This window comes from Gallinula chloropus, assembly GCF_964237585.1.
Source record: "Gallinula chloropus genome assembly, chromosome: 17".
NCBI lineage: Eukaryota > Metazoa > Chordata > Aves > Gruiformes > Rallidae > Gallinula > Gallinula chloropus.
The window spans coordinates 4622659-4646779 of record NC_140102.1 but is presented as its reverse complement, the minus strand read 5'-3'; the positions used below and the strand labels follow the sequence as shown (position 1 = coordinate 4646779).

Here is a 24121-nt window from a genome sequence, read left to right as displayed (position 1 = left end):
GGCAGCAAACAGTAACAGTCATACTTCCTTTCTGTTTTCTGTTTCAGCAACAAGAACGGAAAGTTGGCAAAGTGTGTTTCTCTGTAACTCTTGATGAAATTCCTGAAGAATTTGTGTCAGATTTTACTGTGTATTTTCTGAGAGATGCCAAAGGTATGTGCCCTGAATACCTGCAGGCTTAGCAGGTGCTGGTGACTAAGTTTCAGGATAGTGCATGCCCAGCTTGTTGAACTGGGTAGGAAATACTCTCAGAGTAGAACCAGGGATCAGGAATGCTTTTTATATGAAATTTATGGGAAGTTAAATTATCTTCTGCATTTTACCAGTAAGCATGAAGCTTTGATGCTGCACTTGGGGGAACTAAGAAGATTTAGTTACGACAGCTGCTGGAACTGTGTGAAGTGTTGTAAGGATGAGGAATTGTATGTGAAAGTTAGAGCATGAGGTGGTTATAAGCACAACTTAGCATATCAAATTTCTTGATCTGACTCAAATTCTAATACACAATAGCAACACGTTTTATTCTGCCTGTTCATACTTATATCATAAAACCAATGACAGGAGCTATTCCAGCACTGGGAGTAGCTCTGGTTCTGGTTGTGAGCAGACCTCAGTGTCTGGCTCTAACCCCATGTGAAACACGTATTTCCACACCTATATCCAGGAACTATCAACAGTCTGTGGACTTCTATGTAGTGCCAGAGACTGGTCCCAGCACAAACATTTATGTGGGCTCAAAACAGCAATGTAGGTGATATGAAGCAATGAAGTATTTTGTATGGTATTTGTGCCTATTAGATTCATTTTTTCTAGAAACAGGATATTGGAGGGGAAAAAAAGTGCATGATAATATATTTGCTTATTTTCTATGCAGTTCTATGGAAGATTTTTTTGGTCTGTTTGTAGAATAGGAGTTCAAATCAAGGGCACTGTTTTGTTTGAACAGAAAACCATTTTGGAACTATAAGGCTAGACTGTAAAGATTTGGAGTCAACTAACAACACTTACATATTTTTTGCTGCATTTGCACTATTAAACCCAGCATTGATTTTGAAAGTGACTTGCATCAAACCTAGTTTATGATAAACACAGCTTGTTCTACTGGAGTTTTAACTTGCTATGGAAAGCACTTCATGCTGTTGTTTTAATCATTGTTTTCTGTATCAAATGTCTGGATTTATGCTAATTGTTTGTATACTGTTTAGAAAGAGTTACTGAACCTAACAACCTGACTGAAGCTAATGAGGCTCTTCCTAAAGTAATAAAGTTTGGTTTACTGACTGATGATACCTTTCTGATGCTAAAGAATGCTATCTCACAGGTAAATGTGTTACAGCTCTTATATAGAGAGAGTCTTGAGTGTTTCTGTGATTTAACTATTTAGTATTATCTGACTGTGTAGACTATGCGTAAAAAATACTAATATTCACCTTCCTATGCCCAAAGGAAGTTTTTAAACCTTACTTGGTATTTTGCTTCCCAGGGATTTTTTTAAAGAATGTGGAGACAGGCATTATTTCATTGCCTGGCCCTATATGAGAAACGTTTAAGAACGTGACATGAGAAACATTTATTTTTGTGCTGAGACTTTTGTGGAAGCGTGCTGGAGCTTGAGACAGAGGGAATGATGTTGAAGAGGTGAAATGGAAGGAGACTAAATTCAATTGAATTCTAGAACAACATATCCAATGCTTAAGTGAATTGCTAGTAAGCTGAATTGTATTTTTTTCTTTTTTTAATATGAACCATCTAATTTATTGTACCTCTTTGAATTATAGATGGTTTTGCCAGCTCTCTCCTGTAGTCAGCAGCAGGCTGAGAAAGCTTCCTTTCCTCCAGACAGTGAAAACACAGATGCTGAAAAAAGGATTTTACCTGATGCTGAGCTTGCAGAAAAGAAGGATCCGCCTGTGGGATACTGTAATACTCAGATGAGGAATGAGATTCAAATGAACAGGCAAAAAGTCTCAAGTGTTGCTTGGGAGACTACACAACAAACTGAAGGCGAGTGCTCTGCCTGTCCCAGCACTATGTTCTTTAGAGCACCTGACAGCAGAGAGGGGTTTGCCTAGGAATGGCTTTAAATAAAATAACACATGCAGTTTCTGAGCAAGCTCCAGACCTGATTAAAGTTTCTCTTTGCTGATTACAGTAGTACTTTTACTGCCCCAAAGCGTAGCAGAGAGTATGGAGAAATGGATAAAATCAGTGTCAGTCTTTCTAACAGTCTGGAGTAAGAATAGGAGAGAGAGTAAAAGTGCCTCATTGCTTACCGATGTTCAGGGGACTCAGGCCATCGCGGGGTATAGAAAGTGGTTGACCAATTGAGATTTTTCACACCCTGTTTAGCATCCCTTCTCTGACAGGGGCTGCTGTCATGCTGTTAAGGAGAGCAAAGTGGCCTGCAGTAGGCATGTAGAAAATTTTCTTCAGCAAAGCCATAATACTAATTCCTAATAGTTAGAGATCAGGCTCAGTCTTGAAAGCTGAGAGCTTTTAATTTATTTCTTGGAATGTATCTCTCGTTGCACTGTGTTAACTGTCAAGCAACTGGATGTATTTTGCCATATTCTCAAATAGGCAGAGCAGGTGGTATGTTACCTATCCTCAAGCAGCTATCAAAGGTGGAAAGGAAAAGCTGTTTCAGTGGTGTTGCCTTACTTGTGCTGATGGAACAAGACAGTGAATTCTATGTGCCTTTCCTTCGAATAGGAGATATTAAATTGGAGATGCCAACTATAAATATAGATGGAGAAGTGACTGTTCTTGCTACAGTTCCAGAAGTGGTCAAAGCTCTGGAAAGTTGTGTGATGACCTGGCAGAAATTAATATACACAGCTCTAGAGGAACAACTGAAAAAGGTTCCACAGGTATGGCATATGTAACATTAAGCTGCTTTTAGTCCCAGGGACATCACTTCTTTTCCCCACAGGAATATCTTTGAAAGGTTAATGCTCTTTTTTAATTCGTGTTTTATTGTTGGGAAGCCACTTACTAATTGATGTAAGGTAGAATGAAAATAGTGATGAATCTGCTGTGATTTTTTTCTTTATATGTATGACTATATTTTTGCTTGAAAAAACGTAATCTCTCCTGAACAAAACTCTAATTTTAAGGCTCTGATTCTGCAAACACTTACACATGAGTAATACCATTAAATGTACTGAAGGATTTTATGTCTACAGAATTACTTTTGCATAAGCCTTTGTGGCCATGGGCTCTCCAGCTCCAGCCTGGGGGTACACTCCCCATGAGCAGTTCCCTTCAGTGTGTGTAAAACTCATCTGGTTGCTCGGATCTTCTCCCCATGTTTCACGAATGGTTGAATCATATCAGGTGTTTCTCAGTATACGGCATATTGAAAAGAAGCAACAAATATAGTCCTGCTTCTGGGTTTTCACTCTCACATAATGCTAATTTAGAATTTTTATTTTATTCCACATTACTTGTAGGGTAATGGTCCCCTTGCAGAAGTTGACCACTGGTGTGAAAGAAATTATACTTTAAGTGCTCTTACTGAACAGATAAAGCTTCCAGCAGTGCAGAAAGTCTTGGAAATATTACAGGAAGCTGAATCTGAGTGTATTGGAGGTTTACAGATAGTCTTAAGTGACCTCAGAAAGCATCAGGTCGAAGCTCTAGACAATGTTAAGTTTCTTTCAACTCTGAAACGTCATTTGAAGGTATGTGTCCTTAAGAACACTTTGTGAAATTTTGACATTAGTTACCTTAGTTTGGTTCCTCTGTTGATACCATCACCTCTTGTTTATTTTTTATGTTTTATACTGTAGGTTTTTTTTATATTTAATTAAAAAAAGGGCTTGCCTATTTTGCTTAGAGTTGTATATTTGAAATCAGAACAGTTGTTATATTTGAAATCAGAAGCCCAGAGCTGTGAGCAGCTTGGTTTGTAAATCACAGCCTTGGGAGAATTTGATGGCATCACTGAATCAAGGAAAACAGTGATTTCTCTACTCTGTGTTTGATGTAGCTTCTAATGCTGATTACAGCTGATGTCTCGATTTTCATTGAAGATCATCCAAACATCCAAATAAAGACTTGAGCCAAAACCAGTCTTGGGACATCTTTTACAGAAAGAGAACATTAATGAGACAGGACCTAAAAAACATTTTGGGCAACAGATGTGGATGTGCACACCCCTAACCATGAGTGTTACTTGGTGCCAGGCTGTTTCCTTGACTGGGTTATTTATTCAATAATGTCACAGACAGTCTTAAATTCAGATATCTATAGAATAAATATTAGTTTATAGAATATGTATCTATATATAATTTTCATGGCATTTTATTAACAATATTTACAATACATTTAATAGAATTTAACATACGGTGCTGGGTTAAATGTTGTCTTGGATACAATTCCTTCACTGATGAATGCCCTGAGAATGGTGTGGATTATCTCACGGCATTACAACACGGATGAACGGATGGTACCCCTCATGGAACGAATTGCATGGGAAATTTCATCAAGAGTCTACCAAGCTGTGAATTTACACACACTGTTTAGGTAAGTACTAGATTCCTGTTTAACTAGGCTGTATTGATTAAAAGCTTTGCTTATTTTACAGGAGGTGGAGTAGCTAACATTTTCATCAAATAGGTTACAGTGTTTTTCGCTGTCTGAAATTGTATTAGAAGATCAATTAATTGTAATTTTAATGAATTACTGAGTCAGCCTTGAAGAAATAAGTGCTTGTCCTCTTCTGTCCCAAAGAGACCTCAAGCAGTAAACAGAATGTAATAGTGGTAAAAGCATAAATATAATCAAAATCACTCTTGAAATATTCTCTTTTCAAAATCAGTCAAACTGAAAATTAAGACCTCACAGTTATGAGTTGTGCCTAGATCTTTTGTAATTAGAAGCTGCTAAACCAGAGTATGTTAACCCAGCTGAGATAGAATTTTCTATCTACAATCTTGCAGTATCTTAAACATTTTGATTTGATTTATAGAGAAGATAGAGCTGCTGCAAAAAAGAAAACAGCAGAAGCCAAAAGCACTCTTGAACAATGGAAGAAGTGTTATTTTGCTGTTCGTGCCCAAATTGAAGCATCAGGAAGAGAGCAACACTGGGAATTTGACCGAAAGCGTTTGTTTGAAAATACAGATTATATGGCTTCAGTCTGTCAAGATCTGTATGATGTTTTGCAGGTAGTAATACAGACAATAAAGAGATTGTGTGATCAGCTTCAAGGAAATTCTTTCGTATTGTAGTTGTTGAAATGTCAACAGCCTTTCATTTTATGAGTGGTTTGGTGTTGTAACACCTGAGCAGTGTCTTTGATTCCAGCAAAGCTGCATTTAACACTGGAAGTGAAATAACTCTTCTCAAGCTATGAACATACTGACTTGTAACAACTCTTTCACAGATTGGCAGTTTTCATGGGTTGCAAACTTAATGATATAATTTTAGATGAAATAACCCTTTAAGGATACTGTAATATAAAGTTTGACCATATATGAAGCAGTATATCAGTTGCAGGAAAACATATGGATGGAGCAATGCCTAAATTTAGCAGGTTTAAGTCAGGAAATATTAGTGGTCCATCAATGGTTGAATGTTACAGACTGTATGTAAAAACTACGTATGTGAAAGCGGGATGAAGAGGAGTAATAACTACTCTGTGCTTTAACAACTGAAGTGTTGGGCCTGTAGTTTGCTTCCTCCACTCCCCCTGTAAAGCAGTTTAGTGTCTGGTATAGAAATATATACAATGTAAAACAGAGCACAAATTGATCATTCCTTGAGCTGTAGCTGTTTTAATTTCTTAAAGGAAGTAATATCAGAAAAATGTGTTAACTGGAAGAAAAAACACATTAAAAATAAAGCTTTCTGGCACATTCTGAATTAACAGATCACTGAAGAGTTTTACAATATATTTGGTCCTGAACTGAAAGCTGTCACAGGGGATCCAAAGCATGTTGATGATCTAGTGAGTGAAGTAAATGCACTAACTAATCCTATGGAAGAACTGACTTTTGACCCTTTTAGCATCAAAAGTGCACATGACTGGAAAGTTATTATGGAAGAATTTAAAGAAGAAGTTTCAGTAAGTACCACATACAATTCCTTCTAGAATATCAGCATTTTAATTTAAAGAAAATATTTTTGCAAAAGTAAAAGATATATTAATAAATATCTGAATGGAAATATAAGGAATTTAACCAATTTTAAAAGTCAATATTGTGTTTCCAAGTTGCTTTTGTTTATAGCTTCACTTAATCTTGGAAATGGTGAAGCATGTTTTTTGTTCATTGGCAGAATAGCTATATCATGAACAGGCTCTGTGTGCCCTCCCTGTACTCATGTCTCAATTGTGTCCTACAATGAAGTAAAACTTCCTTTTCTGGATTGATTCGGTCTTTCACCTCTCAGCTGAGAACACCCACAAAGTACAATTACTATGGGTTTTTTTGTGATCGACATACCTGCTCAGCAGACACATTAATTAACATTGATTTCCTGCAGCTTACTGGAAAGCCATGAGTTTGTTAATAATTTATAAGTCAAAAAATAGTAAAAAAATGCTTGACCACTCTCATAATATTTTCATTTTGCCTTCCTTTTTTGGATTTGCAAGATGAATCTCAAAGTGATAGGATTCCTTAGACTTCTTCCTTTGTTTAGGTTATTGAAGAAGAGACCAAAACGTTTATTGATGAATCTTTTAAGAACCTTCGGTCAGCAGAAGCTGCATTTGACATGCTGTTAAAATACAAACACATCCGCTCTCGTGAAATCATTAATAAGCAGATGATGATGAAGTTCAATGATATTTTGGACCAATACTGTAAAGAGGTATTTAATTTAAGGTTTTTTTATGTAATACATGAAAGTTTTTACCTAGTGAAAATCATGAATCTCTGTATATGGCTAAATATCTGTATAATGTCATTTAATATTGGAAAGACTGATGAGTTCTACAAGATAAACATAGTAATTACTGTCACTTTTCTGGAGACTGTTGGAGAAATGGTATGGTCAATTTGCTGAGTTGGATGTGCATATCTGTGTATGTGTGGCACTGCATGGGAACTGAAAATATTTGCATGTGCTCTGAAGGCTTCAAGACTCCTGGCTGTTCCTTTATCTTGTGAACAGCAATTCAACATTATTCCTTCCTGAGAAAAGACATCTTTCACACCTGGCATCTCTTTTGTCATGGGCAAGAAGTTCATTGTATGACCAAAAGGTGTCAGAGATCAACCATGAAGACAGGAATAATTTCTGACACATTGAAACCTCTATGATGGAAAGTGGTTTTTTGATAAACATGGAGTTTAATGATGAAATGTAGTCTTAGATAAAACACTGCAACAAGAGGAGTTCCACAATCTATAGAAAGGATGACATATCCTGTAATGTAATTAATACAAATGAAAAGAGATGAAATTAATACATGGGAAGAAGAAAAAAAAAGAATTTGTTTTAGCCTTCTGCTAAAATTAGCTTCAGGGTTTGTGCTGTGTACTGATGATGGACAAGCAAGTGGAGAAATGATTCTTTGCAATATTTTTTCTTTTGTAGGTCGAAAATGTTAATCAAATCTTTGTTCAGAACCTCAAGGATCCACCTTTGTACAAGAATCATCCTCCAGTAGCTGGAGCAATATACTGGTCCCGATCCCTTTTCTATCGGATCAAACACACTATTATTCGATTTCAAGAAGTAGAGGAGCTGCTTGCTAGTGAACGTGGAAAGGAAGTATGTTGGTCCTTTTGATATTTAGTGAAGGAAGAAATAATTTCTTCATGCACATTATTCTAAAGACGTGGAAGTGCTCTTCTGTGAGGTGACGTTGCAAGAACGTCTTTGCACACAACAAGCCATGTTAGACGTGAAAAGTGGGATCTTCCCGCTGTTTCCCAGAGAGAGAGTGATGGAATCAATGCTAGAATTAATGAGCCTAAATTCTCCATCCCCTGCATTAATTACAAGGCATTGCGTGCCCCCTCATTTAATAAACATCAGAAACCATATTAAGAAACCACTTTAAGGTTAGTTGAACATTACACCTGGTCTTTAAAACAGAGAATTTTCCTTTCTAGGTAAAAAAAATATATCTTCAAGTGGCCAAGAGGATAAAAGAGTATGAAGATCAAAAATACAATCAGTGGAGAGACGGGACAGAGCAAACACTCTCGGTGTTACTGAAAAATACTCTGCTGACTGTCAGCACTGGTGGAGCTGCAACACATATTAATCCAGGAACTTCTGAGCAGGTGAGATATAGGAAGTTAGTATGCCAGACTTCTCCATGGGGGAGAACCAAAGCCCGTCAGATGGTCAGTGAGAGTTTTTGAAGAATTATATTTTAAGCACAGTTTTTGAAAGGAAAATTTCAGAAATTCTGAGGTCAGAATTATTTGTGGTCCTTTATAAAACACAGTTGCTGAATTACCTGACAAATGGATGAATCCTGTCTCTGTTTTTCTGTACTGTAATTCCTGTTAATTCTGGGAGGTCAGTGCAACATCTTTGGGACATTACAACAAAATTTGGGTCTGAATTTAGGTAGAGGTAGTTTTCCAGCAGAGGTTATGCAGAATCCCGTTCTAACCAAATCTTTGTCTGCATGTGAACTTCCATTGGGATTTCTGTTCTATCTGGCTACAGCAGTATGCAAAGGGGTTATTTGGTTTGTTTCTTGTAACCACCTTTCACTGAAGAGGTAGCTGTTTGTAATTTCTGAGACTAGAATGCTGAGGTTACTATTGAATTTTAAAGGCTGAATGTCAGCTGTTCTGACTCTTGCCTGCAGCCTTACAAAGTGTCTCCAAGAGCTAACCTTTCCCTTGCATTGTAACAGTTGGGTGTTGCTCTCCTTTCTGCTGTTCGTTCTTGTGTTGTAGAGCTCTGTAATGGAGGAGCCTGTCACCACAAAGAAAAATGTGCATTTCATAGTGAATTTTTCTCCCATACTCCAAGAGATAATCACTGAAACAAAGTATATGGAACAACTAGGGTTTCCAGTCCCAGAAATAGCAAGATACGTGGCATTACAGGAAGACAGATATCTTAGGTAAGGCTGTATCAGAGTATCTGCTCACATACTGACTTATGGCAGTGTTTCAAGTGATTTCACTGCAAACCAGAATGTTCCCCATCATCACATTTTGGAAATATGAGAGCACTTAGTGATTTTTTTTGTCGGGGTAAAATTATTAATGGCTGAGTTGCACTAATAAGCTTTTCTCTGGTGCTGTCTGCATCCTTTACCCTGTAGGACTATGCTATACAAATTGACATCTCTTTAAAATTCTGAGGAAACCCAAGGAAAGTAATTTGTTTTGCAGGGAATCATTAGTGCCATTCAGATTTCAGTTCATTTTTGAAGTCACTGCTGCTTTGTTTTTGTACAGTCTTGGATAAGTCACTTTTGCCCAAACTGTTGCAGGCACTGAGCACACAGGTATGCTGATAAGAGCCCTGACTGGATTTTAAAGTTCACCTGTTGAGTTCAGTTATGTGCTTCAAGCTTCAGAACTTTCTCTGAGTTGGGGCAGGAGAGGTTTGTCTGTCTCCTGGTGGAGCCATATGATTTTTTTTCTTTAGGTTCCAATAGGAAATTAATCCCATTTATAATCAATACATATTCAATAGTTGTTTCTGGAAATTGTGCTCTATATGGAAGCCTGAACGGAATTATGGAGGTGATCAGCTCTGTGAACTGAATTCAGAGCTGTATTTCCAGAAAATCATGATTTTTATGTTTTGTTGTTACGTTTCTTACACTCCGTAGGTACGCAGATCGATTGAGAAACATGCTGGATCGCTATCACAAATTGATGGGAACACTGAATGAAGCAGAAACCAAACTTCTTGATGACTATATTCAAGAACTCAGGAGAGCGTTCAAATCGGGGCACAAGAGACTCAGTTGGAACTCCTTAGGTAAAGGCGATACTGTTTTTAAATGGCCTTAGATACTGATTTGTGGTTAAAAGATCTCTTCAATTCTGCAGTCTCTTGCATTCTTAAATGATGCATCCTGTTGTCATGGTCAGGGTCAGAATAGTAGGTTAGACAGACTCTGATCCTGCAGGGTATTTCTTATGTTTTTATTATATTTAAAGGACTGAGTAGAAATGGGTGAAGACCCTTAGATAACACCTGCAAGGGATGTAGGTAAAGGTTAAGGAGGAAATAATCTAACCTGTCATTTTGCCGAGCATCAGTTTATTCTCAGAGATAAAACACATCTTACACCCCTTAGGTATGATTTGGATGCATTGGTGAAATATTTGTTAAAAGAAAAAACCTACAAATAGTTGTGATTTATTTCAAGGTGTCGGTGACTTCATTGTCCGATGTACACAAGCCATCAAGAAGTTTGAATCACTTGTCCATCAAATTCATAATAATTCTGAAGACATAAGCAACAGCCTTCTGCTAATAGAATCAACAAATCTCTTTAAGTTTCCACTTTCAAAAAATGCTGAAGAACTCCCTAGTAAGTCTTTTTATTTTGATTTCCAAACTCTGTGATGTTTTATTTTGCTCTGTCTGCTACTTTGCATTTTTAGTTGCTATGATCAACCTTTTTAATAGTTACCAAAACTACTTACAGTAGTATTTCATGGTGTAACAGAGGAATCACAAGCAGAGCTGCAGTACCCTGAAGCTGATGGTGTCAATGGGAGAAACATAAAGATGAGCATATAAACAAATCATTTGGCTCATGTCTGCCTTGCTTTGATCACCCAGTCACTTTCCCCCTCACTTTCCCTTCATGTCCTTATCCTCCTTGCATGCAGTAGTGTAGTCTTAGAGCTGTAATCTGTATGGAGTGTCAGCTCCCTTCTGGACCCCCTGAGCAGAGCTGGTTTCATTGGATGGAAATTGCAGTGAGGTGATTCTGTCCCAGGTGTCCCGGTCACCTGAGGGAGTGGGTGACGGACCAAATTTCTTTCAATGCTTTTTAAGTCTTAAAAAGGTTATTTTAACATCTAATGGTTGCTATAAAATAATTGAATCCATATAAAATCAGAGGGCTGCAATATTAATAAATTTAGCATTAATAAGTGAAAGTATTTTTAATCAGTATACAAGATCAAGTTCATGTTCACAAACAAAGCCCAACTAATTATTCCAGCATGCAAGGTTGTTAAGGCCTTTTTGCAGTTAATATTGCTATTTTTTGTGTCTTTTGCAGAAGTGAAAGATTTTTTTGAGTATGTTAAGTGTGAGAGAGCAAAGGATGTGGCATACATGGTTAGGAAGTATACTGCCATCCCACAACAGCTAAAGAAAGTGGAAAGACAAGTTGCCAATACGACCAGTGGCAAATCTCCAAAATTAACTTCCTACTATGCATACTGGGAAAATAGGATTTATCAAGTGTTGACACAGTTAATTGTTAAGTAAGTCAGTTGTTTGCTTTAATGGATTTTCAGTCTTTCATCTTCTGTTTGTTCTGGATCTGTTGATCAGTATGTATACTGATACTCTCTCTGAACACAGAATACAGAGTTGCTTGTAAGCAGCTAAATCATCAGCCCATACCTAATTATTGCAGTCTCTGTTGGGTATTTCCATGGGTGGCAATATCTGATGATTACTCTCTGATGATTTTTTTCCCCTTTCCCAGGAATTTGCAGGCTTTTAATGCAGCTGTTCTTGCAAATGTGCCACTGTTCCAAACAGAAGCTGTTTTATCTGTTCCTGAGATAATCTTGCAACCTAATGCCAGTGAGATTGACAGAATGACCATACAATGTATCCGAGACTGTGTTGAGGTCACTAAGGTGATTTTCTTGTTTCCAGAATTCACTTGGGATTGTGATGAATGAATCTTGCTTTATGTCTGGGCAAGCAAAATTGTCAAAGGGAAGATTGAGGTTATTTTATCTTGAAATCAAATCCAATGCATTCTTCTAATTTTACAGACTCTCCTAATTTTATAAACTGATGACAAAGGAAGAAATTGCCATAAAGCTTCATGCAGTTTTTAGTTGGGCAAAAGTATTTGTTACTTGTCAGCAGTTTTGCCAGGATAAGGATGTGATTTGGTTGTATAAATCAGCATGCATCAGAAGGAAATGCTTTTCAGATTGCAGTGCAGATGTTGCTTTCTGATGTATGAATAAGATGGTGGAATAAGGAACGTGAGTGGCTTTCTCTATATTATGGCTCTCCTCAAAAGCAGCAGAAAACCAGTTCACAAAATGTTGGGAAAAGGAAATGTAGGACACATCTAGGATGGCAGGTTTACAGCAGATGAACTATCTGGCTTGCTGGCAAAGATGTAGCAATACTTCCCTGTAGAAGTATGTTCACATTGAACTGCTTTCCAGAAAAGAAGCCAAGTATTGTGGCAGTGTTCCTACTCTGTGCTGATGGAGAAATGATTCCAGATGTCACCTGAAATGAATAAATATAGATGAAGTGTGCTTCCTATGCTCAGATTTCATGTTCTGCTCCACTGCTGCATTCCACCTATTTGACCTAATACCTATTTCTCTGTGCCATGCTATGTAGTTGCTCAGTGGAGATTTAAAAGCAAACCAAGTAATGCATGGAAAGGTTTTGCTAGGATGAAATCATTTCTTCTCTAAAGTTTATGGGGAAATGTAATCTCTTGTTGTCAGAAAAGCAATAGATTTGGGAAATCATTCACACCACTTCCTACATTGTCTCCTAAATAGTGATCAATTTCTTTACTGAAAGGGTTATGAAGCACTGAAGCAGGCTGCCCAGGGAAGTGGTTGAGTTTCCATTCCTGGAGGTATTTGAAAGACATGTAGGTGTGGCTCTTAGGAACATGGTTGGAAGCATAATGGACTCAATGAGCTTAAAGGTCTTATCCAACCTAAATAATTCTGTGATTGATTTGACTAAAATGACTCTCAACAAAGTAACTGTTTTTCAACCCTGTCTTGAAAACTCTAGAATTTTGTACGTTGGATGCATGGTACATGCATTGAATGCCCTCCTCAGCGTGTCCAGGAAGATGAAGTTATCACTTTCAGCTTTTACAGCGACATCTCCCAGAACCCCTTGATAATTGAACAGGCTGTTCTCATCACTCAGAATGTTCACAAAATCCTGGCTTCTCTCAGCAAGTATTTGAACCCATGGAAGAGGTACCACCTGCTGTGGAAATTTGACAAAAGCATAGTCATGGAGAAGTTAGCTGCAGAAAAACTGGCTTGTGTCACCTTTGATGACAAGTTGCAGTTCTATATGAAGGTAGCTCAAGAAGTGACTCAACAGCCCTTGATTAAAGACGAGCAATTTATCAGGCTTCAGCTGTCTCCTTTAGCCTACATGGTGCAGGAGAATGCTAGAGGTTGGGTGACCTCACTTGGAAGGTTGCTTAACGAGTCAGCAAGAGAGGAACTCTTGAATCTTCAGGAGGAGCTTAAGGTAGGTGTTTCAGTTCCTGTCATCTGATGTAGCTAACACTAACTAGTAGATGGTGATATGAACCACTCTCCAAATTGGTTGAAACTATCTATCTGGTGTATTCTGATCTGTCATGTGCAAGGAGGTAAGCTGTCCCTCTCTGTAGCTGGGAAACAGGAGAGAATAGTAACACATGTGGACTGGTGAAAGGTTCATACCGGTAATTCTGAAGTTCCCTTTCAATTGCTGCCTACAACTTCTATTTTCTTGTAGCAAAACCATCCCCTCTGTACTGGGGGTTACTTGTTGTTGATTTTTTGTGTGTAAGTCTGTTAACTTTTATCACACAGACTAAAAATGAAAATGAATGTGCATGTTACTCTTGTTTTCTGCGTGACTAAGTATAATTCTGCCTAATTGCTTTGTCAGTGTTGTTTCTGGAAAGTATTTTTACTTTTTGCAGAGCTTATCACAGAATCTTAAGAGATCTCCAGATTTCCTGGAAGATCTCAGAAGTGTCCTTGGCACAATTGCAGAGATCAAAGGCATGTCCTTCAATGTGGAACTGAAATACTTGGACATCTGGGAGAGATACCGAACTCTTGCAATGTACAATATTCCAGTAAGTGCATGGTATGCCTTGTCTCATAAAACATTTCAGATTTGAGCTAGGGGCACAGGTGCCTCATGTGTGAATTAACACATGTTTTCTTTTGGAGACTTTTTACATAATCATAGTATTGTTGAGGTTAGGAGGGATGTCTGGAGATTGTCTACTCCAAAGCCCCTTCTCAAAACACTTTGTCCCCTTTAAAATGGATCAATTGCATCTGTTTCCATCTGATTCACATCACCTCAATCCTGGTTTTGTGTTTTGCGAATTTATAATGTGAGCATGTATTCCTCACTTTCTTTCAACTAATGATTTCTTGTGAGAGACATTAGTTCTTTTGCTTGAGGTACCTAAAGAAGAGCAAGAGATGGCCTACAAGATTAGAGAAGAGTGGGAGACTCTCTTCTTTGAAGCATCAGAAGTTGATCATAACCTTGGAGGCATAAAAAGAAGATTCACAAAGGTAATATTTGTAACTAATATTGAAAAAAAAATTGGAAATTGAAAGGAAACCAATTTAAACACTTTTATCTTTAGATTACACAGCAACAAGGTGAGGACTGCAAGAAAGAGATAGAAAATTTCTTCAATAAATTCATTGCTGAGGGTCCTGGTGCTGTTGGGGAAAATCTTGATCAAGGTAAATGGATTACGGTGTCTGAAGTGATGTTCTTAAAAGATTATTCTTCACACAATTCTTCAAATCTTATGTAAAACAAGAACACTGTACATTCCTTATTAACATACAAACTGATCAACCAGCAGCATAGTCTACAGACTATATGCAAATACTGTCTTAGTTATTCACCATGATCACTGGGATTGTTTAGCTAGAAAAAATTCCTCTCCTTTCCCAGGATTAGAACTCATGGCCATTTTTGAAAAAGAACTGGAAAAACTGGAAAAAAATCATCAGGAACTTGTCAGCATTGAGAAACTTTTTGATTTGCCAGTTTCAGTGTACCCTGACTTAATGAAAGCAAGGAATGATATGAAAGGTCTAAAGCAGATCTATGAAATTTATGAATTACAAAGAGTAAGTATTGCACTGTGTACAGACAATAGACACGTATGCATGCACATACCTAGGGAAATAGTGTGTGGGGGGAGAAGAAGTGGTGATGTTCTCTTGTTACTATCAATTATTTTAAGCTTTTGCATGAAATAAGCTGTGACCTGTAATTAGCTTTTACTGTGAAATGATTTTAATGATGTTAGTACAGGGCTAACAGTGCGTCCACAGCGGACCAGACACATACACTTATCAGGTAGGAGCAGATCTCCTTCACCCCTAATAATTATTGGGTGGCATTTTAGTGCACAAGTCTCTTGAGGATTTCAGTGGAACTACTTTTGGGTACAGTAGGTGCACAGGTGACACTGGGTATCTCAGGCTTTAACTGAGCTTAACTATTTTTTAATAAGTTGTATTTTTCCAAAATTAAAATGCCCTGTAAAATATGCCCCCTGAGGATGCTTTTCCTGTTCTTCATATTTCCTTTTGATTACTTCTTATACAACTAATTGTGCTTAGCTATGAATCTATCTTGGACATGAACCTGTCTCTTCCTCTGTTTGTAAAATGTTGATAGAATTACATCTGCACCCTGATTGTGGTCTCTATATCCTACTATAGTGGAAAGATTTTCTTTTTTTGTCAGAACTAAAGGGAAATAATATTTTTTTCCTCCTGATGACTTTGTTCCCAGGCAGCTAAAAAGGAATGGTCTCAGACACTCTGGATAAACCTCAATGTCCAGGTCCTTCAGGAAGGAATTGAAGGATTTCTTAAAGCCCTTCGAAAGCTGCCCAAACAAGTGCGCAGTATGCCAGCAGGCTTTCACTTGGAAACAAAAATGAAGGCATTTCGAGACTCCATTCCTCTGTTGCTTGATTTGAAAAATGAAGCTTTAAGAGAAAGGTTTGCTTTTACTTCTTTAAATCCATTTTCTATATATAGGAAGATTTTGTTTGTTTGTCTAGAACTTTTAATTTCAGTTACTGGGGTCACGCCATGACCTGCAGCTTGAATCTTCGCTTTCTGCTTAATGAAATTGTGTAATGTCATGCAGGGTGACTACAATGACTAGGACACTTTATGCATTCAAAATTCTAGCCTTTCTTTAAACAGTAGAATGCTAAACATAGTTTCATTATTATATATTCAGTTACATTATATATTATATATTCAGTTGTTTTCATCTTTGCTGTCTCATGGTGGTTGGTACAACTGTTGATGTGTCATTTGAAACAGGCATTGGCAAGATCTTATGGAGAGAACGGGAACAAGTTTTGAAATGGCAACAGAAACATTCACTTTGGAGAGTATGTTTGCTATGGAACTTCACAGACACTCAGATGTTATCAGTGAAATAGTTGGGACTGCTGTTAAGGAACTGAGCATTGAGAAGGTAATGTGAAACATCAGAATAAAACTAAAAAGACATAGATGACAGCAATCTGTGTTTTATCTGAGATTTTTTAATTGGTATGACAGTGAGCTCAGCCATGTTCAGGGAGCTGCCATGATGCAACTGATGGCAAGTAAGATCAATAGCTCTGTCAATAAGCTACCAAACGGCAGAGAATCCTAGCTACCTTGGTTTTGGCAGCAATATGTTGCATTACTGTTACTACAATAAACAAGTTTGGCCTGTGAAAAAGGATACATTCTGTTGCTATCATGATGTTTTAAAATAGATCTTTCTTTATAAACCAGAGTTAGAAAATCTCTGCAAAACTTTTGCTGAATTAATTGTTTAATTTTTGCTTGAAGATTATAGTTCTCTGGTTTTTGAAGACTGAAACATGCATCTTTTTATGTTCACATGCAGGGTGTGAAGGAAATAGCAGAAACATGGGAACAACTGAAATTCACTGTACAAACGTACTTCAAAGGCACTGAGAAGCGAGGCTTTATTCTGGGATCTGTAGATGAAATTTTAGAGATTCTTGATGACAACAATGTCAATCTTCAGAGTGTTTTGGGCAGTCGATTTGTGGGTCCTTTTCTTTCAACCATTCACCACTGGGAAAAAACTCTGTCATTGATTGGCGAAGTAATCGAGGTAGGAAGGAAAGTGCTGGACTGAACAATTAATGTTTATTGTCTATAATCAGGGGGTTTTATTGCTTTTTTTTTTCTTTGATGATAACATTTGATCCTTAGATCTGGATGGTGGTTCAAAGAAAATGGATGTACTTGGAGAGCATCTTTATTGGTGGAGATATCAGATCACAGCTTCCAGAGGAAGCCCAAATATTTGACAGCGTAGACAGAATGTTCAAAAAGGCAAGTAACTGATTTGAGTCGTGATCAGCATAATTATGGGAGTGCATTTTACTTCCAGTTCCATAGTTAGCTGTAGTCTTCTGTGTCATTTGTAACACTGAGGCTGGTATGGTACAATGAATTGAATATGAGATTGGGGAACCCAGGAAATTGTGGTTTACTTCACATCTGTCATAAACAGGAAACATGTCCTGATTTAGTGAAGCTGGGCACAGGTGTGACCCTTGGCTGGCATTACGAGGCAGGCAGAATTCCCCTTTCCTTTAATTCTATATATCTTTTTACCTTTACTGTGATAATAAGCTTATATGTGTTTCTATAGATTGAGGACCTATGTACATCGTTAAAAGGGTTTGCTGGTATAATGGCACTGTTCCCATACTGAACACACACTGCCAGTGTGAATATGGCATATTTTTCTTCTTCCTATTTATAGACAGTACTGTGATTCTGGAATGCTATATCTGCCCTTCACATGAAGTACCACTGTGAACGGGAGCAAAGTCAGGCATATGCTCATGACTGCATGACTTGGGATACAGGCTTGTTTTGCTTCCCTTGCTTTTCTGTACTTGTCCATGCTCTTTGCTGTGTAATCACACTATCTCCATGTTTTCCTACAGCACTGCAGCAACAGGAAACCTGTATTTAAAACTCTGCCTAATTCACTTCTCTAAGAACCTGTGCTTCTTGCGCTGCTTATGTGCTTTGACACTAGTTAAATATAATTCAGTATAATCCGTCACTGTTCGGTAATCTCTAAAGTTGCTTTTCTCCTTATATAGATAATGGATGAAACAATGAAAGAACCAACAATAAAAAAATCCTGTGAAGCCCCAAATCGTCTATCAGACCTCCAACATATAAATGATGTGCTGGAGAAATGTCAGAAAAGCTTGAATGATTATTTGGACTCCAAGCGAAATGCTTTCCCAAGATTTTTCTTTATATCTGATGATGAGTTGCTTAGTATCCTTGGCAGCAGTGACCCACTTTGTGTCCAGGAACATATGTTGAAGGTACAGTGTCTGGCTTTCTACAGTGCTTTGTGCTTTTAGGTGCTTTAAAAAGTTTATCAGACTATGCTGTACATGCTATTAAGGGTACACTAATATTTTATTGCACACAAAGAACATCCTGGAAGAATTCTGAATAACTAAATCAAATCTGATTGATAATCTACTGGCCAGTAGTAGTTACTGTAGAGGAATGTTGGTAGAGGAACATTCAAGATACATCAAAATGATAAATCATTGAAGATCCTTACTGAGCTCCTCTTATTTTCTAGAAAAAAAGATTCAATGTAATTTGGGCCAGATGATCTGCTTGTTTACTCTGCAGCTGGTCTGCTGAGCTATATATCAGCATTTGTATTTGATTACTTAGATCAGTACTCTTTACAGTCCTTGTAAATTTTCTTTCAAGATAAAACGGGGGCTAGATGCAATTAAATATTTAAACCTTTGTTTCTAAAATGCCAGTGAGTTTCTTTGTTGGTTCATTTCAGATGTATGACAACATAGCCTCCCTGAGGTTTCAGGATGGTGATAATGAGGAGAAAATTGCAACAGCCATGATTTCAGCTGAGGGGGAGGTGATGGAGTTCTGGCAGGCTGTAGCTGCAGCAGGCAGAGTGGAGAACTGGATGACAGCAGTGCTAAAAGAAATGAGACGAACAAACAGACTCCTCACTAAGGAAGCTATTTTTCGATACTGTGAAGACAGAAGCAGGTGAAACAATTGGTGTCAAGGATAACACAAATACCTTACATGTTCTTATGAGCTTGTAGCAGTACAGAAAGATAAAGACTTAAGTTTTAAATTTTTACACAATTTAGCCTGTATCTATATGTGGAGGGAATATGTGCATATGCAGTATTATAACTAAGAAAAAAAAAGTGTTATCTATCGTGTGTAATTTCCTAAATCTTGAGGGGTTTATTGTTACTGTTGTGTGCACAGTATGTTTTTCCCACCATGCATCCCACTTGGCAATCTTTACATATGGAATAGGCAGCTTTTCTATCAGTGTCTCCTAAGCTTTTGAAATACTCTGGCACACCTTGATAGAATCCTGTACCTGTCTGTAGTCATTGTAGCTCATGTTGTAATTGTTGCATAAATAGAAGGAACTTGTGTTTTTTGGGTTTTCTGGGTTTTTTTCCTGCCCTGAGCAGTTACTTAGAATAAAGAGTAACTCAAAGTCCCTCACTATATGTCTTTCCCACAGGGTTGATTGGATGTTACTCTACCAAGGCATGATGGTGCTGGCTGCTAATCAGGTGTGGTGGACTTGGGAGGTAGAGGATGTCTTTCGGAAAGTGAAAAAGGGAGAAAAACAGGCAATGAAGCTTTATGCTAAAAAAATGCATAAGCAAATCGATGACCTGGTTACCCGCATTACAATGCCTTTGAGCAAAAATGACAGGAAAAAGTACAACACTGTTCTCATTATTGATGTCCATGCCAGAGACATTGTTGATACATTTGTAAGAGACAGGTAAATGCTGCCCCCCAACCTACTGAGAAAATACCAAATGTATAAACTGTATTTTCATCCTTTTACCTCACATGGGCACATCTCTCTTGTGTAGCATTCTGCAGGCTCAGGAGTTTGAATGGGAAAGCCAGCTGCGGTTTTACTGGGACCGAGAGCCAGATGAGCTCACCGTGCGGCAGTGCACAGGCACATTTTCCTATGGCTATGAGTACATGGGTTTGAACGGACGGCTGGTCATCACCCCGCTTACAGATCGTATTTATCTTACACTCACACAGGTAGATGTCCAAGGAGATTTTACTAACAAGCCCTTTTCAAACATACTTCTAGGCACGTAATTGTTTTATTGCCATTTCCTGTTATCTCCTGGATGCCAGTGTGAACACTAACACGTTTGGAATCAGTTGTGATATCCTTCTAACCTGATTGCCTGAAGGGTAACGTAGAATGCTTTCACAGATAAAATTTAAGGGTTTTTTTGTACTCAAAGGTTCATTTGTGATTTTGCTACCAACCTAATAGAAATGTAATCTGAACTTTGTTTGTTTTTTGGTCTGTCTCCAAAGGCTTTATCAATGTTTTTGGGAGGAGCACCAGCGGGGCCAGCAGGTACAGGGAAAACGGAAACAACCAAGGATCTGGCCAAAGCACTGGGCTTGCTGTGTGTTGTGACAAACTGTGGAGAAGGCATGGATTTCAAAGTAAGAATTAACTCTGATAAAGTGCCAGTTACCACTCTTTTTCAGTGCCAGGATGAGGACGTATTCTGAACTTCCGAATATGTACCTCCCTTAGAGATACCACACTGATTGATAATGAAATACAGTAAAAAAATGTCAATTTTGAATAATTTCCAGAGCAATGACCAATGACTAGATACGTGTTTAACCTCATAGATAATCTGCACTTGGCAAGTAATGACTGCATGACTTTATGCCAGATTGCTGGCTCCTGCATATATAAATATCCAGAGGTTTTGTCCAGTCATTAAGAATTACAGCATACTCCAATGTTTGTCATCACTGAGTGTTTTATGTGTCCGTTGCTGAGATATTTTTCTTGTTCTTGTTAGGCAGTTGGTAAAATTTTCTCTGGTCTTGCCCAGTGTGGAGCGTGGGGATGCTTTGATGAATTTAATCGCATTGACGCTTCTGTGCTTTCAGTCATTTCTTCTCAGATTCAGACTATTCGAAATGCTTTAATGAATCAGTTGAAAACATTTCAGGTAAACATTACAAAAGAAGAGTCATTGTGGAGGCTGATCTTGTATTTGAGGTCAAGATTCAGGGTTAGACCCAATCATTAGACCAAAGGGTGTCTGCTTCTGTAATTAATTTGTGCTGAATATTTCAAACTCCAGAGTATATACTCTCACTTTCAGAGATGTTAAATCCTGATTTCCTAATCCTTCTCTTGTGAAATGGAATAAAAGTAAGCTAACTATGATAATAGTAAGTAAATGGGATAATAGCATAGAAGTAATTAGGAGTAACATGATGTGGATTATGAGGCTTTATATACTGACCTTTATTGGAATTGAAAATCCTCACACAAATTGATCAAGAACTGTGAAATGTCTTGATGTTTGCATGCAAGATACAAACAGTGGGATGAATGTATCTGTATGAGTAGCCAAAGCTAAATACTTTTTGTTGTCCTTAGTGGGTGCCCCAGTATTGCTGGCTTTCTCTTTGAGAAAATAGTACTATTTATTTCAATTTCAAATGCACATTGTTCTAATATTTTCTTATGCTTTTAGTTTGAAGGACAGGAAATTACCCTTGACAGCCGAATGGGCATTTTTATTACGATGAATCCTGGTTATGCTGGCCGGACTGAGCTCCCTGAATCTGTAAAAGCTTTGTTCAGGCCTGTGGTTGTTATTGTACCAGATCTTCAGCAAATCTGTGAAATCATGCTCTTTTCTGAAGGGTTCCTTATGGCAAAGGTAAGAAACTTTTCTTGCTACCCTTACCTGTGTATGCACCCACGTATGCATGGCCGGTGTGACTTACACATTTGTGATTCTCTAACTGAAATCTCAAACAGGTGCTGGCCAAAAAGATGACAGTGCTATACAAGCTGGCAAAGGAGCAACTTTCTAAACAGCATCATTATGATTTTGGACTGCGGGCCCTTAAGTCAGTGTTGGTGATGGCTGGAGAACTGAAAAGAGGATCACCAGACCTCAGTGAGGTAGATTGCTACTTAGTTACCCTTTGCAGATCATCTTTTTCTAGGAAGTGGAAGTGTTTACATACCTGCTGTAGTCTGTCTGCATTGGAAATAGGAGCACTGGTGTTATATGTCTTATTATTTCACGTTCTGAGTTTCATCATGCTCTCTGCCTCAAGCTGCAATAGGGAAATCTATAGAAAATGAGGTTTTTTACTTCTTTTTAAGTCCAGGATGCAAATAGCCAGATGAATGTCTCTGGATGGTTAGCAAAATCTGGTTTTTGAACAGTGAGTGCCCCAGTCACACAGTTGTTAATTGTGTATTTTTTTTTCAGCTTTCTTGCCTATTTTTTATGTTCAGTTGCCTAGGGAAATTCTTATTCAAATTTCTTCTTAAAAAACTTGGAGACAGCTGAAATCTCCATAAACAGTTATATGCAGATGCACATTGCAGGTTGGCAGAAAGTTGGTATCTAAATGATACTCTCATGGGCACTACAGAACTGGGGTGTGTTCATAAAACAGTTGGTTACTTCCCTATCAAATGAGGGAAGCTGTGGTGTGGGCCGCTCCAGCCATCTGGCATTTGGTTAATATGGTAGAAAAATGCAGTGTGTCACTCTTAGCTATTGATATGCTTAAACCTTATAAAACAACCTTTGGTTTCACTAGTGATTGATGCCAAGAAAACATTCTCAAAGCTGTTACTAAAGTAGTCAGGAAATAGTTTTTAGAGATGTTTGAAGTTACTGTGTGTTTGATAATTGCTTAGCTGTTTAGTAGCATGATTTTGCTATGTTTTTGTCTAGGAAGTTGTACTGATGAGAGCTCTACGAGATATGAATCTTCCTAAATTTGTGTTTGAAGATGTACCTCTCTTCCTTGGCCTAATCTCTGACCTGTTTCCTGGCCTGGATTGCCCACGAGTCCGCTATCCTAACTTCAATGATGCTGTAGAACAAGTGTTGGAAGAAGGGGGTTATGTTGTTTTACCAGTACAGGTATAAACAATGTTAATTGCTTGAGTGTTTGTTGTAACCATTAGGTTGGACATGCATTGCTGCACTCCTGAGTGGCTTTGGTACAGAACCAGTTGCTGATCTTTTTCACAGCATAATTACAGACAGCAGTCTGTTGAATCAATATTTATTTTTCAGGTGGATAAAGTAGTTCAGATGTACGAGACAATGTTAACTCGTCACACTACAATGGTAGTTGGACCTACTGGAGGTGGCAAGTCAGTTGTCATTAATGCTTTGTGTCAGGCCCAAAACAAGTGAGTATAGAATTTGATACATGGAAATCTAGTTGTAAAATTGCCATAGACTGCATTACTCAGCCCTGCATAGTCATGACAAGATCAATAGCTGACCATAATATTTGCCTGGGTTAACATCAGATGGTATTGTGTCATTTCAATATTGCTTTTCTTGCTGTTTCTTTAGGCTGGGATTGTTGACAAAGCTTTACACACTGAACCCTAAAGCTATGAGTGTGATTGAGTTGTATGGGATCCTTGACCCTACCACACGAGACTGGACAGATGGAGTCCTGTCAAACATTTTTCGGGATATCAACAAGCCTACTGACAAGAAAGAGCGAAGGTAGACAGCTACAAATCATTGTGATCACTTTTAGATACTAAGTTTTGCATCTTATTTTATTTTATTTATATATTTGATACTGCACTATTAAAACCCCCAAACAGTAAATAAATAGAAAGTGTCTATGGATTTTTCTGACTTCTGTAAGTTTCCAGCCTCAGTGAGATGGATGGAAATTATACAATTCTAAAAAATTAATGAGAGGCTTCAAAACTGCTGGACTGACATTGACACCCTTGATGGCACATCTGAATTCTGAAATATGTTAGCAAAATCAGAGCTTAGTCAGTGTCCCTTGGCTCCTGTATCACAGGTACATTCTGTTTGATGGAGATGTGGATGCTCTCTGGGTTGAAAACATGAATTCTGTCATGGATGACAACAAGTTGCTGACTCTGGCAAATGGCGAGCGGATTCGACTTCAGTCGCACTGTGCTTTATTGTTTGAGGTATGTAACAACTGTACTGTTTAATACATGGAAAAGGTTAGATAGAGCTGAGTCTACAAAGCCTGAAAAGCAGTTCCTGTGGCTGTTCTTTGTTTAAATGTATGATTATCTTGTATGA

General features: G+C 37.9%; 1 protein-coding gene across 1 annotated transcript in view; it reads left to right on the top strand.

Annotated features, from left to right (window-relative positions):
• The window catches only part of DNAH10 (dynein axonemal heavy chain 10), a gene marked incomplete at its 5' end in the record, with an annotated part of 54618 nt that overhangs the window by 2490 nt on the left and 28007 nt on the right, over nt 1–24121 (top strand). The window contains 37 exons of the mRNA XM_084272045.1: nt 48–153; nt 1206–1321; nt 1779–1920; nt 2581–2870; nt 3453–3683; nt 4337–4527; nt 4973–5171; nt 5876–6070; nt 6649–6819; nt 7549–7725; nt 8070–8243; nt 8874–9043; nt 9764–9915; nt 10310–10474; nt 11177–11384; nt 11612–11768; nt 12913–13389; nt 13832–13990; nt 14328–14444; nt 14519–14621; nt 14839–15017; nt 15691–15902; nt 16236–16392; nt 16816–17049; nt 17151–17273; nt 18059–18292; nt 18781–19004; nt 19504–19773; nt 19868–20051; nt 20340–20474; nt 20846–20998; nt 21533–21721; nt 21823–21969; nt 22760–22951; nt 23108–23226; nt 23396–23554; nt 23868–24003. Coding sequence (XP_084128171.1) covers nt 48–153; nt 1206–1321; nt 1779–1920; nt 2581–2870; nt 3453–3683; nt 4337–4527; nt 4973–5171; nt 5876–6070; nt 6649–6819; nt 7549–7725; nt 8070–8243; nt 8874–9043; nt 9764–9915; nt 10310–10474; nt 11177–11384; nt 11612–11768; nt 12913–13389; nt 13832–13990; nt 14328–14444; nt 14519–14621; nt 14839–15017; nt 15691–15902; nt 16236–16392; nt 16816–17049; nt 17151–17273; nt 18059–18292; nt 18781–19004; nt 19504–19773; nt 19868–20051; nt 20340–20474; nt 20846–20998; nt 21533–21721; nt 21823–21969; nt 22760–22951; nt 23108–23226; nt 23396–23554; nt 23868–24003 — 6747 coding nt within the window. The remainder of the gene's footprint in view (nt 1–47; nt 154–1205; nt 1322–1778; nt 1921–2580; nt 2871–3452; nt 3684–4336; nt 4528–4972; nt 5172–5875; nt 6071–6648; nt 6820–7548; nt 7726–8069; nt 8244–8873; nt 9044–9763; nt 9916–10309; nt 10475–11176; nt 11385–11611; nt 11769–12912; nt 13390–13831; nt 13991–14327; nt 14445–14518; nt 14622–14838; nt 15018–15690; nt 15903–16235; nt 16393–16815; nt 17050–17150; nt 17274–18058; nt 18293–18780; nt 19005–19503; nt 19774–19867; nt 20052–20339; nt 20475–20845; nt 20999–21532; nt 21722–21822; nt 21970–22759; nt 22952–23107; nt 23227–23395; nt 23555–23867; nt 24004–24121) is intronic.